At 46.3% G+C, this 19122-nt stretch overlaps 1 protein-coding gene across 1 annotated transcript in view; it reads left to right on the top strand.

Moving 5' to 3' along the window:
* Positions 1-19038, top strand: part of ak5 (adenylate kinase 5) — a 79496-nt gene extending 60458 nt beyond the window's left edge. The window contains exons 10-14 of the mRNA XM_041208296.1: positions 5321-5356; positions 11431-11594; positions 13092-13190; positions 14881-15072; positions 18633-19038. Of these exons, the coding sequence (XP_041064230.1) occupies positions 5321-5356; positions 11431-11594; positions 13092-13190; positions 14881-15072; positions 18633-18776 (635 nt within the window). The 3' untranslated portion in view covers positions 18777-19038. The remainder of the gene's footprint in view (positions 1-5320; positions 5357-11430; positions 11595-13091; positions 13191-14880; positions 15073-18632) is intronic.
* The last annotated feature ends 84 nt before the right edge of the window (positions 19039-19122 follow it).

Consider the following 19122-nt stretch of genomic DNA (forward strand, 5'->3'; position numbering starts at 1 on the left):
TCCTTGAGGGCAACTAGGGATGGGCAATAAATGCTGGCCCAGCCAGTGAAGCCCACATCCTGTGAATGAATAAGAGAAAAAAGGGCTGACAGTACAGCATGCAGTCCAATGGGCAAATCGCTGCCAATTGGTTGTGTAGACTGGGATGGAGCTGGTTGAGGTTTTATGCAGCCCACTAATCTCTGACCATCCAAGTGGTGGCCAGCACTCTCCGGGAAGCATTAAGGGGCCTTCACACTTAACCAAGAGAGGTTCTTAATACGCCCAAGCTAACCTCGCATGTCTCTCTTTCATCCTGCAGGAGGAGTACATCAGGATCGTGGAGCTTGGTGAACTAACTGTATGCCTGATGGCCTACAGAGCGCAAAGCCGGAGGAGGAGAGAGTGACTGAGGCTCCTGGCTGTGCAGAGGCAGGAGCATCAGCCTCAGGGAGAAGTGGCGGCTGGAGCTCCCACACATGCCGCCCAAGAGCCACAGCAAGACACCTCTGATCAGCGCCTAGCGACACCCAGGGTCTATAGACCCCACCTTTCATTCCTGCAGATGACCGAGAACCAGTGTCATCGAAGACTGCGCACGTCTAGGGAACTGGTCACTCACATCTGCTAGCCACTGCCAATGGCCCTGAAATTGACCATGGCACTCAATTTCTATGCCAGTGGCTCATTTCAGGGCTCCACAGGTGACCTCTGCGAGATATCACAAGCCTCCACCCACAAATGAGGTCACAGACACCATCTTCTCGTGGGCACACAACTTTGTGCATTTCGCCCAGGATCAGGAAAGCCAGGATGCAACAGCGATTGGATTCGCCCTGATCTCGGGTTTCCCACAAGTTCGGGGTGCAATCGATTGCTCTCATGTGGCGCTCAGATCTCTGCCACAACACGACCTGAACTATATCAACCACAAGGGATTCCACTTACTGAACGTGCAGCTGGTGTGCGACCACCACAAACACATCCTGCAGGTGTGCGCACAGTTTCCAGGGAGTGTTCACGAATCCTATATCCTCAGTCGGTCACAGATCCCTGAAGTCTTCCAGGATCTACAGAAGCTGCAGGGATGGATCCTCGGGGACAAGGGTTACCCGCAGAGGCTGTGGCTGGTGACACCCGTGCGGTTGCCTCAGACCGCAGCAGAGCGACGGTATAATGGGGCTCATGCTGCAGCTCGCAACTTGGTGGAGCAGACCATCGGGATGCTGAAGATGAGGCTCAGGTGCCTGGACCAGTCTGGTGGAGCCCAGCAATACAGTCCGCAGAGGGTGTCACGCATTGTCATCATCTGCTGCGCCCTTCACAACCTGGCACTCCAACGGGGAGAGGAGCTGGCTGAGGAGGAGATGGAGGAGTTGCATGTCTCCTCGGATGAGGACACCAACAGGGATGAGGGTGAGGGGGTCCTCGAAAGCGACAATGAATGGGGATGAGGCCCTCACACTGGCTAGATGAGGCAGGCATGCTTGGGAGGCCCTCATAGCTGCCAGATTTGTGGAGGATGATGACGACGTGCAGTGAGGTGTCCCCATAGATCCTAAAATCACAGTTGTGAACGTTTGACTCCAGTCTGGCTATGGCAGCACCAATACCCTCTGTGAGAATGCTCCTGTCCTGGAGATGCAGTGGAAGCCCTAATAGTGGCTCAATCGCAGGAGGATGATGACAACTTGCCGTGAAGACACTCCATAGATCTTCACATAGCCTCTGAGAATGTCTGACTCCTGTCAGGCCAAGGGCAGCTCACTTGCGCTCCATGATCAGGGCCATCTCAGAGATGCAGCCATGAAACTTCAGACGCATCTGATCCTTTGTCAGCCTTCAGCACTTGAGCCCTTCAGGAGCTGATGCACAGCATCACTGGTCACAGATGCTGGTGTGATGGGGGCCAGACCCACCTTAAAGGTGCTAAGAGCACACAGAGAGAATGAGAGAACTCTGTGATGCCTGCCCACTACATTCTGGCAGCAATGAACAGCACCACCGAGGTGCAGGCATCAGTAATGTGTCCAGGGAGTGTGAGGCCAGACTGGCATTTTGGTCTGGAGGCTGCACAGAGCAGAGAGAAGAGGCCCTGGACTGAGACACCTGCCTTTTAGCTTGTGCAGAAAGGTTTCACATCTGAGTGACAAGAACACTGCTCATCAGAACAAGGAGCCACAGGCAGGGAGACATTCTTGGGAGTTTATTGACGATAGTGAACAGTATGTACAAGCGATTAACACCCATGCCCAGACTGTGCAACTAATTCTTTTAACTTTCCTAACCCTGCCACTACATCTTGGTGCTCCCTGGACATCCTGAGCGGAAGTGGAGGCAGCCTGTTCTCTGGAGGGATGAGACTTGCAGGGCCCTGGTCTGCTTTGGAGGCACCCTCCTCGGCCTGTGAAGCTGGAGCTGCTGAGGTCACAATTAGATGGGAGTCAGATGGGCTGGACATGCCCAGAGTCACCTGGATGGATGGCCCTGGGGTTGTATACTGGCTGATCCTCCTCCTCCCTATGGGTGTCTGAGGGCCCGTGGCTGACTCCTTGAGCAGAAGGGGTAGCTGGAGTGAGATCAGGCTGCACTTCACCCCTCTCACATGCTCACTGTTGGAGGCCAACTATGGCCTCAGCGATGGAGTTCAGCCCACGCAGCAGTGCAGGACTTCCTGGACCAAGGTCTCCATGGCAACTGCCATCCTACCAATGTTGACTTCAGCGCTGGCATGCCAACACACTATCACCTCAGTCTGAAGGCGGATGGACTCCTCCATCATGCCCTGCAATCTGAGGAGTGCAGCGGACATCCCTTCCTGACGTTCCTGAGCTTGCCTTTGCAGCTCCAGCAACTGTGACATGGCCGAGTACGGAGGCTCGTCACCTGACTCAGACTCAGCAACGTTCTGGCCTCCAGCAGCCCTCCAAGTGCCAGGAACCTGGGAAGTCCCTGCCTCCGCCTGCTGTGGATCAGAAAGTGCGATGTGCTCACCAGATTGTGATCCCAAAGCTACTCTAAAGCTAGGTCCCACCGAGGTGTGTGTCTCTGTGCTGTTGAAGGGTGTGGGTGAGTGCTGTGATGGGCCTTCAATGAGGGTGCCTCCATCTTCTTCTTCAGAGGTTTCTTTGGGGCTTGATTGGATGCCCTGGATCATGGACTCTGTGGGCAGTTCCCCAAATGTGCCTGCGGAAGCAAAGGGAGATAATTAGTGCATTGCAGTGGCCATGTGAACAGGACGTACCACTCACAGCATGGTTGTCTGATGTATGATACTGGACCCTCACTTGGCAGAGCACTGCTGACCTCACCATCAGCACAGGACTAGTCCAGATTGTTGCCAGCCAGCTGGATGGCTCTGTTTTCAAAGTCGGTGAGGACCTTGATCTCAGGCATTCCTCCACTGGTCCGCGACCTCTCCCTGCTGTTGTGTGCCAGCTTGCCCTGTATGAATAGAGATGGAGAGAGTGTAAGCAGGATACCGGCTGGGCCAGATGATAAGTATGCCTGGCATGCGTGGGTGGTGAGTGGTCCCATGGACAGGCTGAGGACATTGCAGGTGTGTGTGAGAGAATGAATGGTGATGTCCCTTGCACTGGCAGTGAGTGAGGGCCCTGTGGATGTGTGATGGGTCAGTGATTGTGTGAGTTGAGAGTGATGAGAAGAGTGAGTTACCCTGGCACTTGGTGGCTGTCCTCTTTTGAAGGGCACTGACCACTGCTACCATCACCTCCCAAATCTGGTTGGTGATGCCACTGCCCATCCTGCAGCCAGAATGAGGCTATAGGACGTCCCCACTGGACTCCACCGCATCCAAAAGCATTCCAGAGAGGCATCACTGAAGCGAGGGTCTGCAGTCTTTTTGTCTTTTGGGACCTACCTGCCTTTCATGTAACAGTCGTGGTCTGGAAGCACTGAGAGGCGTGTGCTTGCGGCTGGACTTAAAATATGGCGCCCGGCGTGATGAAGCGGTGAGGTGATGGTGGGCAGGTGAATGAGAGCCCACACACCATCAAAATGGTAAAATGTTGTTTTACCCACCCGCTACCACACTTAGTGTGAATGTGGGACGATTCCACCCTCTGTATCTCTCTGTCTCCATCTACACTCGTACCAGAACAAATCCCACTTTTGTGCTCACTCCTCCAGCCAACTACATCATTCACTTTTAAAAGAACTCATGAGCTCTGTCTCACCAATGCTTTGTGGCACAGAACGTTGCATAGCAAGTGGTAGATACCTGGAAATCTCTTCCTCCACAAAAAGCACCGAATAATGGGTCAATTGAAATTTCCCAGAGTGAGCTTGATAGATTTCTGTGAGCTTTCAAAGAATATGGATCAAAAGCAGGTAAATGGAGGTGAGCTACACATCAGCCATGATCCAATAGAACAGCGGGAGTGGACCAAGGTCTCTGTCTTTTTTCACAGCCTTTTCACAGGCTTTTCACAGCCTTATACACTGCTAGCCCAGTGCATAAGGACAGATCCCTTAATACCCTTCCCGTTGAAACATCACTTCAATCTGTTTTGAAATTTTCAGTTGACCTCTATCCTCAAACGTTTTTGTGGAGAGAGAGTCCCACATTTCCTCTACTCTTTGTGTGAGGAAGTGCTTCCTCACATCACTCCTGAACGCCCTCACTCTTATTCTGAAGGTTATTAACCCTCTAGTTGTGGGCTCCTGTCCACCATCACTCCATCAAATTCTGTAATCACCCCTTAACCTTCCATTCCTAAGGCAATAAAAAATTGATAAAAATGTTTTGATGCCCTCCTTATCAGGAATTGTGTATTAAAATGAAACTATGAACGGAAATATGATTCATATAAAAGTACTCAAAAAACAATTACTGAAACATTTGGTCTGCTACTCTGTTTAATGTCTTAATTTCTAGTCCTAGCCACAAAATCTGAAGTATGAAAGAAGTTCAAACACAGCTTCTATGATCTAGGAACACATGAAATAGGAGCAGAAGTAGGCCGTTCGGCCCCTCGAGCCTGCTCCACCCTTCAATAAGATCACGGCTGATCTGTTTGGGTTTCTAGTTTCACATTCCCATCTACCCCTGATAACCTTAGATTCTCTTTAGGCGAGGGAGTCGACCTACCTCTGCCTTAAAAATATTCATTGACTCCGCCTCCCCCGCCTTCTGAGGCAGAGAGTTCCAAAGTCGTACCACCCTCAGAGAAAAATTCTCATCTCCATCCTATAAGGGCGACCCCTAAGTTTAAAACAGTAGCCCCCACCCCTAGTTCTGGACACACCAGCAACAGGAAACATCTTCTCCGTCTGTTTGCTAATCAATTTTCATTTAATAATTTCTCTTTCTTTTTTGCAGAAAATTTGAAGCAAATCAAGATCATTTTTGTCATTGGTAAGGAGCATTTACAGCAGGGGTGAGCAGTGAGTCTCTTCTGGCTCTTCTGTTACTGGGCTGACTAATTATACCAACCAACACGTTTAACTTGTGAGATGCAGGTTACAGCAAGGTTGCAGTCGACCACCAGAACACAAAGAAAGACTTGCATCTAGATAATAGGACCGTAGAAAAGTTACAGCACAGAAGGAGGCCATTCGGCCCATCTTGTCCATGCCAACCCGAGGACACCCAGGTGCCCTTTCTAATCCCACCTTCCTGCACCCTGCCCATTGGCCCTGCAGCTTACAGCACTTAAGGTACTTTTTAAAAGAGTTTAGAGTTTCTGCCTCTACCACCAACTTGGGCAGCGAATTCCAGACACCCACTACCCTCTGCGTAAAAAAGTTCTTCCTCATGTACCCCCTACACCTTCTGCCACTTATCTTGAATCTATGTCCCCGGGTTCTAGAATTCTCCACCAAGGGAAACAATTTTATCCTGTCCACTCTATCTATTCCCCTCATAATTTTGTACACCTCAATCAAGTCCCCTCTCAGCCTTCTTTGTTCTAAGGAAAATAACCCCAACCTATCCAATCTCTCCTCATAGCTACACTTTTCTAACCCTGGCAACATTCTTGTAAATCTCCTCTGCACTCTCTCCAGAGCTATTACATCCTTCCTGTAATGTGACCAGAACTGCACACAATACTCCGGTTGTGGCCTCACCAGTGTTTTATACAATTCCAAAATTATATCCTTACTTTTATATTCTATACCTCTGCCAGTGAAGGAGAGCATTCCATACACCTTCTTTACAACCTTGTCTACTTGAACTGCTGCCTTCAAGAACCTGTGTACTTGTACGCCAAGATCTCTCACTTCATCTACCCCTCTTAGTATATTCCCATTTATTGTGTAATCCCTCTAACTGTTTGACCTCCCTTAATGTATGATCTCACACTTCTCTATGTTAAAATCCATCTGCCACTTTACCGCCCACTCCACCAACCCGTCCATATTGTTCTGGAGATAATGGCTATCCTCTACACTATCCACTACTCGGCCAATCTTTGTGTCATCTGCAAATTTCCCAATCGTGCCCCCCACGTTCACGTCCAAATCATTAATATTTCACACAAACAGCAAGGGTCCCAACACCGAGCCCTGTGGAACACTACTTGAGACAACTTTCCATTCGCAAGGGCATCCATCAACCATTACCCTTTGTTTCCTGTTACAAAGCCAACCTTTTATCCAGTTTGCTACATTACCCTGAATCCCATGGGCTTAGGCCAGGATTTTCCAGCCCAGCGGTGGTGAGATCCGCCACCGGCAATACTGCGGCCCAGCCAAAAGTCTTTCGGCGTGACCGGATGATGCCGGCAGCAGGCAAGGCCGGAATATCCCACCAAACGCTTCCTCAGGATGTCCCAAAGCCGTTCACAAGCGATAATGTACTTTTTCTTCAAAAGGTCGTCACTGTTGTGGGGAAACATGGCAACCGAGCCAAGTGCAGCAAGATCCCAAAATTACCAACGTGATAACAACCAGATAACTTGGCTTTAATTCGAAATGAAACCTAAACGGAAAATGCTGGAAGCACTCAGCGGGTCTGGCAACACCCGTGGCGAGAGACACAAGAGTTGAGGTTTCAGTTTATGACATGACCTAGAATGTTAAACTGATCCTCTGAGTACTTCCAGCATTTTCTGTTTAGATTTCAGATTGTCAGCATCCTCAGTGTTTTGCTTTATTTCAAGTGATATCGGTTCACTTAAAATAAGTCTTGGCCAAGACACTGGGAAGAATTCCCCCCAATGCTCTTTGAATAGTGGATGTGGGATCTCAGGTAGTTGGGGTCTAAAAGATGTTCTTCCTCCCGTTCTCACCTTATTTTGAATCAATTGCAATGTGAACTATTGATTTCGACATTAATGCACAGATATCAGATAGCACAAGCCTGTAATTTCTCTTTAGTGGGACCCTAGCAAATGCTTCTACCCCCCACCCCCACCCCCTCATACCTGCAGTATGTTACTGACCTCTGCACTGGACTAGAAGCCTCAGCCTGTGATACTGGGATTAGAGGCAACACTCACAGTTTATGAATGAAAGATCAAAGGAATGTTGCTCTAAAGCTGGGGAGATGGTGGCATTGTGGTGATTGTCACCGAACTCGTCATCCAGAGGCAAAAGCAACATACTGCAGATGGTGGAAATCTGAAATAAAACCAGGAAATGCTGGCAAAACTTCAGAGCTCTGAAGAAGAGTCATACGGACTCGAAACGTTAACTCTGTTTTTCTCTCTCCACAGGTGCTGCCAGACCTGCTGAGTTTTGCCAGCATTTTCTGTTTTTTATTATAGTAATCCAGAGACCCAGGCTAATGCCCTGGGCAGATGGGTTCAAATCCCACTACAGCAGCTGGTGGAATTTAAACCCAAATAAAAAAAATCTGGACTATAATGCTAGTCTCAATAATGGTGACCGTGGCAACTGTCAATAAGTGTTGTTAAAAACCCATCTGATTCACTAATGTCCTTTTGGGAAGGAAATCTTCCATCCTTACCTGGTCTGGCCCGCATGTGACTCCAGACCCACAGCAATGTGGTTGACTTTTAACTGCCCTCTGAAATGGCCTAGCAAGCCACTCAGTTCAAGGGCAGTTAGGGTTGGGTAACAATTGCCGGCCTTGCCAGTGGTGCCCACACCCCATGAAAGAATAAATTTTTTTAAATGCACAATCGTTTTTAATGTTCCTAGGAACGAAGGTGGTAATGAATTGGTTTGTCTGCCCCACACATCCAGAAATGGGCTAACACCTTCAGTGAAACAGCGGAGGCTTTTACATGAATCCCGTGACCCCATTCATTACTAACACAGCACTGCAAAGCTCTGGGGCACTGATGGTTTTAACATTTCGATCAGTGACACAGCAGGTTCTGCTCCTGACTACATTAGTGGGAACACAGCAGATAGTCAATATCCATCATTTTATCATTTTTGTGTCTGAGATTACATCGTTCAACTTGCCATTCATGTAACGAATGGTGACCCTGAAGCCATCTGGTTAACAGCCTTGATGAGTAAGATGATTGCACTCAGTGAGTGATCGCACATCCATTTTTTGACTTGTATCCTCTTGCTGAATTTTTAAAATAAATTGGGATTCATTCTGGCTGCATTTCAGGAAAGCAGTCCACTTGGAACAGAGTACCGGCTGTTTCTGAGCTGGTAATGCTTATGTTAAACCCTAGTTAACTCGCACACAATCTTTTCAGATAGCCGTTCCTGCCAATGTCACCCTACATAAGGACATAGGAATTGTTAAACAGGAAAAAAACAATCCATCTAATTTCCCTTCCACCATCCTGATAGGTACACAAAACAGCAATAATGGAGCTCTTGACTAACCATGGCAATCATTCTCCATCAACTTAGCCTATAACAGACCCAGACATAAGATGAGGGAAACCTCCAGTGGTGGGGAGCTTTGCCAACCCCAAGGTCCATACGAACATACGAATTAGGAGCAGGATTATGCCACTCGGCCCCTCGAGCCTGCTGCGCCATTCAATAAGATCATGGCTGATCTGATTGTGGTCTCAACCCCACATTCCTGACTACCCCTAATAACCTTTCACTCACTTGTTTATCAAGAATCTATCTAGCTCTGCTTAAAAATATTCAAAAAACTCTGCTTCCATTGCCGTTTGAGGAAGAGTTCCAAAGACTCTCAACCCCCGGGAGAGAGAATTTCTCCTCATCTCTGTCTTAAATAAGCAGCCCCTTATTTTTAAACAGTGACCCCTAGTTCTAGATTCTGCCACAAGAGGAAACATCCTCCCCACATCCACCCTGTCAAGACCCCTCAGGATCTTAAAGGTTTCAATCAAGTTGCCTTTTACTCTTCTAAACTGTAGTTTAGAAGTACAAGCCTAACCTGTCCAGCCTTTCCTCATAAGACAACCTGTCCATTCCTGGTATTAGCCTAGCAAACCTCCTCCAAACTGCCTCTAATGCATCTACATCTTTCTTTAAATAAGGAGAACAATGCTGTGCACAGTACTCCAGATGTAGTCTCACTGGTACCGTGTATAACTGAAGCATTATCTCCCTACTTTTGTAATCAATTCCACTCACAATAAATTATAACATTCTATTAGCTTTCCTAATTACCTGCTGTACCTGCATACTAGCCTTTTGTGATTCATGCCCTAGGACACCCAGGTCCCTCTGAATCTTAGAGCTCTGCAATCTCTCACCATTTAGATAAGAAGCTTTTTTATTCTCCCTGTCAGAAAGGACAATTTCACATTTTCCCACATTATACTCCATTTGCCAGACCTTTCCCCACTCACTTCACCTATCTAAATCACTTCGTAGCCTCCTTCCATCCTCTTCACAACTTACTTTCCTACGTACCTTTGTCATCAGCAAATTTAGCCACCATTCGTTCAGTCTCTTTATCCAAGTCATTTATATAAATTGTAAAAAGTGGAGCCCCCAGCACTGATCCCTGTGGCACACCGTTCATTACATCCCACCAACCAGAAAAAGACCCATTTATGCTTACCCTCTGTTTCCTGTTAGCTAACGAATCTTCTATCCTTGCCAGTACGTTAGCCCCATCACCATGAGGTTTCAATTTCTGCAATAACCTTTCATGTTGCACCTCATCACGTGCCTTTTGGAAATCTAAGTACAGCACATCCAGCGGTTCCCCTTTATCCACAGGCCATGTGACTCCTCCTTCAAAAAGCTCTAATAAATTGATTAAACATGATTTCCCTTTTACAAACCATGTTGACTCAGCCTGATTGCCTTGAAGCTTCTAAGTGCTCTGCTAGAACATCTTTAATAATAGCTTCTAACATTTTTCTGATGACAGATGTTAAGCCAACTGGCCTGTAGTTTCCTGCTTTTTGTCTCCACACCTGCCCCCGATGCATCCCTTGAATTGCACATTGCTATTTTCCAATCCAAGAGAACCTTCCCTAAATCAAGGGAGTTTTGGAAAATTAAAATCAACAACTCAACTATCTCACTAGCCGCTTCTTTTAAGATGAAGTCCATCAGGACCTGGGGATATCCGTCAGTCCGCAGCCCCAACAATTTGCTTACTACCAAAATCGCCTTTCTTTCTTCCAAGCAGCCGAGGCTCAGTTGGTTATTTCTCTCACCACTGAGTCAGGATGTTGTGATTTCAAATTCCATTCAAGACACTTCGAATTTAATCCAGGCTGATGCTCCAATGTAGAACCAAGGGAGAGCTGCATTGCCAGAGGCAAGATCCTTCAGGTTAAACCAGGGTCCTGTCTGCCCTCTTAGGCAGATGTGAAAGAGCCTGAGGAACTATTTTTGAAGAAAAGCAGGGATTACCCCCAGTCTTGGCCAATATTTATCTATCACCCAACATTCACCAAAAACAGATGATCTGGTCATTTTGTTATATTATCCTCTCTTCTGCTCACACTGTTCGGGAGCTGTAAATAAAGTTAGTTCAATAATGGCTGCCTGCAGCTGAGCACATGTTAGTCTCACTCAGCACAATACACAAAAAAAAAGCAAAAGTTCTTAAATGGCTATAAGATGCCTTTGGACATCCTGAGGTTATGAAAGCCACTGTTTACATTTTTTTTATTATTTTATTTTTTCATAGGATGTGAGTGTCGCTGGTGAGGCCAGCCTTTGTTGCCCATCCCTAATTGCCCTTGAACTGAGTGGTTTGCTCTGCCATTTCAGAGGGGCAGTTAAGAGTCAGCCACATTGCTGTGGGTCTGGAGTCACATGTAGGCCAGACCAGGTAAGGACAGCAGATTTCCTTCCCTAAAGCACATTAGTGAACCAGATGGGTTTTTACAACAATTGACACTAATTGTCAAGGTCGTCATTATGAGACTAACTTTATATCCCAGATTTTATTAATTGCATTTAAATTCCACCAGCTGCGGTGGTGGGATTTGAACTCATGTCCCCAGAGCGCTAGCCTGGGCCTCTGGATTACTAGTCCAGTGATAATGCCAGTTCTTTCTTGCACTTACCACATATCGTGACTCAAATTACTCATATATGGTCATTTTCAAGGTGGTCCAGGCTCTGGGAAGGGAACTCAGTGCAGGAGGGTGGTAGCAGAGTATGGCTTCACCCACTTATCCACAGAAGACATTCTACGTCACAGGATGGTGGTCAGGCCAGAAAGGAGAAAAGAGACACAAGAAACGGTGGAGGATGGGGAGCTGGTGCCAGTGGTGAGTAAACTCAGGCTTTCCTGAAAGGGCATTCATTACAAATGCAGGACAGAAGCCTAAACATTTCAAAGTAGAATGGGTGAAGATTTGATTTTGAACTAAAGCATGACGTTTCTTTTTGAAGATTTAATGAACCATTCACACAATTCAGGATGAATTTAATGCCCTCCCCTGTGGCAGGTTTGGCGGTGGTTGGGGCATTTAATGGGAGGAGAGGTTGGTGGGTAAGGGCCAAGCTACCTTCCAAACTCCACCCTGATTAACTCCATGGTTAACACCCTGCCCTGCTGCCAAATGAGGCCCTTAAGTAGCCATTGAACACCTACTTAAGGGCCTCATTTTGTCGCTGTTGGTATTAACCCAGCAGCGGGCAGGGGGCTCACCATGCAAGACAAGCAAACCCTGGCATGTTTGGTTGCGGGCTCCTGGGGGGGTCCCTCAGTAAAAGTCAGTATGTCTGATCAAGGGGCCTGGTATTGGGAAGTGGGGGGGTCCCATTGGAAGCTCTCCCTCTACCCTTGCTGCTGACCTCCCTCCTCTGTAACCCCCACCCTGCAATTTCCGCCCCCATTCTCCCCCCCGCCCCCCCCCAATACTCACACGCGCATGAGTCACTCTTCAATCCGAGGCCTCTGGTGGGTTTAGAACTGGCAGCAGACACTGCTTCCCAGTTGGCACTAATGTGTACAGAAGAGCTTCCAGCCTTCTGATTGGCCAGCAGCTCTCAGCAGGCAAGACTCGTCCCAGGTCCTTGATCCTGAGGGATGGCCTGGCAAGTGCCTGAATGTCACTTAATTCTGTGGGCCTTCTCAAAAAGCAGCAATGCAGGGCTCCTTCTGGCTGGAGAACTCTCTGGAGTTCAGGAGAATGAGAGATGACCTCAAACATTCTGAAGGGACTTGGAGGGCTGGGTAATGAGAGGCTGTTTCCCTGGCTGGGGAGTCTAAAACACGGGGGTACAGCCTCAGGATAAGGGGCTGATCGAAGACTGAGATAGGGAGAAATTTCTTCACTCGGAGGTTTGTGAATGTTAGGACTTGTCTACCCCAGAGGGCTGTGGATGCTCCATTGTTGAGTATGTTCAAGGCCGAGATGGACAGACTTTTGGGAATCGAGGGATATGAGGAGTGGACATGGGAGTGGAGTTGAGGCAGAAGATCAGCCATGATCATATTGAATGGCAGAGCAGGTTCAAGGGGCTATATGATCTACTGCTGCTCCTGTTCCTTATGTGATTAGGTTGTTAGCATTATTCGGCTTGGATCTGATGCACACCATTACCAACTGGTCTGCTGCTCCTGTGCAACCACCGACATAGTGAGTTCACATCTTGTGTAGAACTGACCCAGCAAATCAGAGCCCTGAAGAAAGGTGGGCAGAAAATTGCAAGTGGTGCGAGAAATTACTTTACAAGCAATGAATTATTTTGACCAACTGTTATTGAATTCCTGTGATCATACCACTGACCTTTTACTTCCATCTTCTTTTATTCTGGAGATACTAAAAGAGGTGATGACCTCAAGCGTGGACGTCAAAGGGATTCTAATTGAAGACTATCCTTGGGGACTGAAGCAGGCAGAAGAGTTTGAGAAGAAGGTGAATATATAGGTATAATTGTCCGTTTTCCACCAAATGGGAGCAGGGGGCAGCTGCGGAGGGTAGAGGCTGCCCAAACACATTGGAGAATCACTGACAATGGTGATTTGGCATTGCTCAGGGCACAACATGTAGCAACACGTGACTGCCCATCATGATGATTTCCTCTTACAGAATACTGAAAGGCCTGGATAGAGTGGACATGAGGAAGATGTTTCCATTAGTAGGAGAGACTAGGACCCGAGGGCACAGCCTCAGAGTAAAGGGAAGACCTTTTAGAACAGAGATGAGGAGAAACTTCTTTAGCCAGAGAGTGGTGAATCTATGGAATTCATTGCCACAGAAGGCTGTGGAGGCCAGGTCATTGAGTGTATTTAAAACCCGAGATAGATAGGTTCTTGATTGGTAAGGGGATCAAAGGTTACGGGGAGAAGGCAGGAGAATGGGGTTGAGAAACCTATCAGCCATGATTGAATGGTGGAGCAGACTCGATGGGCCGAATGGCCTAATTTCAGCTCCTATGTCTTATGGTCTCTGATTGGCGTTCCTAACAAAAAGCCAGAGTTCTCAGTTATTTTGTTATTCATTCTTGGAACGTGCGTAACAACATCTTTTGATCGCCCACTGTTAGTGGCCACAGACCTTCAGCTGCTTGAATTCCCTCCATCAGCTGCCTCTCTACCTCGCTTTTCTTCTTTAAGACGGTCCTTAAAACCTACCTCTCTGACCAAGCTTTTTGATCAGGCCTAATACCTCCCTATGTGGTTCAGTGTCATATTTGGTTTATAATGATCCTGGAAAGTGTCTTGGGCCATTTTATTGTATTAAAGGTGCTAATATAAGTTGTTGTTGTTGTTGTAACACTGACAAGGCCACGTCCTGAGTGTCCATGAGGGCAGTATAAGTCAATCATTTGGAGTGGGACTGGAGTCATGTGGAGCTCAGGTTCTCGTGAACTCGCTGGGTTTTTAAATGACAATCCAGCAGTTTTCATGGTCACTTTATCTGGTTCCAGCCCATGAGTTACAGGATTTATTGAATATCAATTTCACAACTTGCCAAGACAAGACTTAACTCACAGCGCCTGGTACCATTAACCACTAAATGAGCAAAGCCAGTAACAGCACACGTTGCAGGAAGCATCCAGAGCGATTCCTCAATGTGTTTCTTCAGCAATAATTATGCTTCATTTTCTTTTCTGTTACAGCACTAATGACACTGCATTAATAAAATTAAAAAGTGATTCAACGGGTATCACTGTCGTTGGTGAGTCCAAAGGCTGCGGGTTTGTGTCCCAGACTTCAACACCCAATGTAGCCCAATATCTCACCCAGTATTGGGAGAAGTGCCGCATGGTCATACCCTTCAGATGAGACGGTAAACCAAGGCCCCGGCTGCCCTCTCGGGTAGATTCCGTGGCACTATTTTGAAAAGTAGGAGAATTCTCCCCGGCCTCCTGGCCAACATTTACCCCTCAGCGGACATCGCTAGAATGGGCTATCTTGTCATGATCTTATTGCTGTTTGCGGGGAGCATTCTGTGTATAAATTGGCTGCTGCATTTCCTACATTTACAACAGTGATTACACTTGGCAGGTCACAAAGCAATTTGTCACGTCAATGGGCATGTATAAATGCAGATCCTTTCTTCGTTCTTCTCGAGTTTGAATTTTCCATTCTTTCTTTGGCAGGTGGCTCGGCCCAACCTCGTGCTTTTCCTGAGCTGTTCCAGAGCCACAATGAAGCGACGGCTTCTCAAATCCGCTCAAAAGAGTGACCAGGTTAATGGTGACGATGAGCGCGTTGCCAAACAGATCGAGGACTTCCTCTCAGCGGCTCAACTAGTGATTGAAAAGTACCAAGGGGAAAACCTCATATGCAAGGTAAACTTAAGAAAGAAAAATTGCGTTTCTTTCTACGTATTGACTCCTACGACTCCAGGACATCACAAAGCCAATGAAGTACAATGACTTCATTTCGGAAAAGTAATGACGGAAACAGGGTGGGCAATTTCCACGCAGTAAGATCCCACAGTGATAATGGCCTGCTAAATAGCTAACCCCTTATTTAAGAATGGATGTGCTGGCATTGGAGGCAGTTCTAAAGAGATTCACTAGGCTGATTCCTGGGATGAAGAGGTTGACTTATCAAGAACAGCTAAACAGGTTAGGCCTTTATTCATTAGTGTTTAGAAGAGTGAGGGGTGATCTTACTGAAACGTACAAGATTCTGAGAGGGCTTAACAGGACAGATGTTGAGAAGATGTTTCCACTAGTGGAGTAATCTCAAACTAGGGGACATGGTTACAGAATAAGGGGACACTCATTTAAAACTGAGATGCGAAGGAATTTCTTCTCTCAGAGGGTAGTGAATGTTTGGAATTCTCTACCACAGAGAGTTGTGGAGTCTAGATCACAAAGTATTTAAAAAGGAGGTAGATAGATTTTTGAAATATAGGGGAGTTGAGGGCTATGAGGAGCTGGCATGAAAGAGGAGACGAGGCCTGGGGCAGATCAGCCATGATCTTATTGAACGGCAGGCCCTGTTTCTTTCCTTCTCGTGCAATAAAGCGTCTCTGACACAAAGAGCAAGCTTGCATTTATATAGTGACTCAGAACATCAGGTGCTTTACAACCAATTAAATATTTATGACCCATGCAGTTGATAAAGCAGAATTATTTAAAAATCCCAGAGGCAAAGTTTAAACAACTGTCATAACCCATAATTTTAAGTGTTATGTTTGAGATGCGACTCTAAACTCAGGAATCAGACCACCAATTCTCAAGGCTTGACATTAACTAATTGAAACATTTTATTAATTTACACAGGTTAAAATGTACACATACATGGGCTACAAAGTACTATCATAACTTTTAACAAATGCCCAAACTAATCTCCATTAAGGCAACAGCAACCCATAGACTTAACCAAACACCAAGCAAAACATTTTCACCTTATGAATTCAAAATGAGATTCTTTTCACTGTGGAGCCAGTTGGAGGCTTGCAGCTGCCTTTTGATCTTACATTGCCTCTGCTCTGCACACACGAAAACTACTGAAGTTGTACCTACCAGCCCTATTGAATGTTAATTTTCATTGTATCAACAACCTCTTTAAACTTCACCTTTTAACAATGAAACCCCCATTCATAGTACCAATTTTATTAGTAATATAAACATATTGCTTGGTATCTGCTAGATAGACGCCAGGTTTTCACCCCACTTCTCGAATGCTCTATTCAAAAAATGCAAATGCATGCTATCTCCCTTACATATCAAAACCAGTACATATCAAAGCACCCAGGCTAGCTGGCTTTAATCCAATTAAGACATACTCGCAGACTAAGCCTCTATTTTAAAAGAAAAATATTTTCCAAAATAATATAAACATTAGTAGTTTCACGACAATGAAGATGTAACGCAGGAATTGTGGCAGCCAATTTGAGCGCACACACAAGGTGACCATGACCAGATAATGGCCTGGCAAGTTTTGAGCTCCAGGGCAGCATATCTGAGGGGGTACCCCAAAGAGGCGCTGGGGAACCCATCCAGTGGCTGGACCTTTTTAAAACTTGCCTACTTTACAGCAGCTAGTGCTGTTATAAAAAAAAAGGGGGTGTGGTTTCCTTACCTTTGACAGAGCTGTGCTTGATCGAATGCCAGGGGATATGCCGCTGTGCTGCACAGATCTCACCTGGCCTGAGTCAGAAGGCCGGGAGAGATAGGAGCAGCTGGATTTCAAGGTGAGTAATCACAAGCGGAATGGCAATCCGTCTCGATCGCCACTCCACCAGCAGGTTAAGGGCAAATATGTTTTAGTGATGTGGTTGAAGGGTAAATAATTGGCCAAGACACTGGGGAGAACTGTGCTTTCCTTTGAGATAGTGTCATGTGATCTTTTACATCCCTCCGAGGGAAGACAGGCCCTTCATTTAATGTCTGATCTGAAAGATGGCACCTCTGACAGGGCAGCACTCGGTGGGCGGGGAGGTGGGTGGGGGGGGCGGGGAGGAGGGAGGGTATTATTGTTTGGAGAATGTATAAAATCGGATTTTCCACCACCAGTCACAGAATTATAATAGATTAAGTAAAAGTTAGTATGGGACATAGGTTATTTCTTCAGAGGTTTTGGGAATGGTGGGGGGGAAATCTGACCCAAGCTGTTAAATTAACTAAATTAGGGCCTCCTGAACAGCAATATGGTTTAAGTAAAAACAGAAAATCTCAGCTGGTCTGACAGCATCTGTGGAGAGAGAAACCACGTTAACATGTTGAGTCCAATATGACTCTTCTCCGGAACTTTTCCAGCATTTTCTGTTTTTATTCCAGATATCCAGCATCTGCGGTATTTTGCTTTTAACATGGTTTAAAGATAAACAATGTTATGCAGGTAACTGCATCTGTGATACAACAGGACTCCCTCGGCACTGCACTGAAAGCATCAGCCTCAATTTTTGTGATCAAGTCTCTGTTATGGGACTTGGGGCTGTAACCTTCTGACTCAAGAGGCAACCAAGTGAGGATGAGGTTCTGTTTGGAGATCGGGGAAAGGGGGCAATTTTAACTGAGGGAGGTGGTTAAAACATGGGCACTATCGAATTAGCCAAGCAATCCAATTTTCAATCAAAGTTGAAAGAGGGAAAAATGATGACCAATTCCATACCTCCTATTCGATGCTACCTTCTAAAAGTACAGTACTGCCCCCAGCACTTAGTTTGTCCCCCACCCCACCGCCAAATACACACTACAGATTGATAACTTCCCTGAACTCATGGTGAAAACAACAGCCAGTCATTTCTTGGGTAGCAGCAAGTCACCAGCCACCTTCTGGCCAAAGGCAGGTCCGAACCACATCACCACAATCTCCACCATGTGTAGACAAAGAGGCAGATCCCAAATCCTCCTCCCCAGGTCGGGGATTGAGCCCCATGCTGTTGGCATCCATTTGAGCCATGGCAGCCATCCAATCCCAACTAGCCTGCCAACAGAGTCAAGGAGTCAGTTGCTGATACAACGTGCATGTTGTAGCCTAGAGCTACAATAGTGATGGTAGAGGTTCCATTTCCATCACATGGCCGACCAGGAATCTCTCCCACTCTTACCACCTGCCATTGGCATGTGTTGGAAGGATTTGCAAGTTGATAATCAGCCTGTTTGGCTGCATTATGAATGCACCTTCCTTAACTGTCAAGGACTGGAATGGGACTTGAACCCAGAGCTTCTGGCTCAGAGGCAGGGACGCTACCCATTGTGCCACAAGGCCTCCAAACAATGGCCTGCACAAATTACCATCACTTCTTGGGTAGGAAGGTAAACAAACAATCAATGTTTTCACTCCCAGTTGCTGTCCAATGACTTGTGCTGGAAAGTGAGCGTGCACATGTGTCAAATTTGAATTTGATGTCTTTAAATCATGCAAAGTGTAAATCCTTCTGTTTTAACAGATAAATGCAGAAGAAACACCTGACAAAGTCTTTCATCAGATCTGTGAAGCCATCAATTCTATTCAAGAGAGCAGCAAAAGCGATATGGCTTTGGATGGGGTCCTATGTAGGGAATTAATTTCCTCTGAGTATTCAAATCACTGAATGTTACAGCATAGTAAGAGGCCATTCAGCCCATTGGGTCTATGCTGGCCCTCTGAAAAAGCCATCTACTTAAAACAACAACTTACATTTACCTTTAATGTTGAAAAATGTTGCTTCTGAGAGGTGAAGTCAGGCAAAAGTGGATGCTAAGACAATATCAGGAAGAATTATTTAAAGTTTGATCAGTGAACACTCCACATTAATTGCATGAAATTAAAAAAAAATCTGGAAAAAACCTAATTTGTGACTGAATTTATTAAATGCTATTTTAAAATCTTTGTCTGTTTCAGTCTATAATGGTGACCGTAACCCTATAACGGGGGTTATACATTACCTCCCTTTCACT

Source organism: Carcharodon carcharias, chromosome 16 (assembly GCF_017639515.1).
Source record: "Carcharodon carcharias isolate sCarCar2 chromosome 16, sCarCar2.pri, whole genome shotgun sequence".
NCBI lineage: Eukaryota > Metazoa > Chordata > Chondrichthyes > Lamniformes > Lamnidae > Carcharodon > Carcharodon carcharias.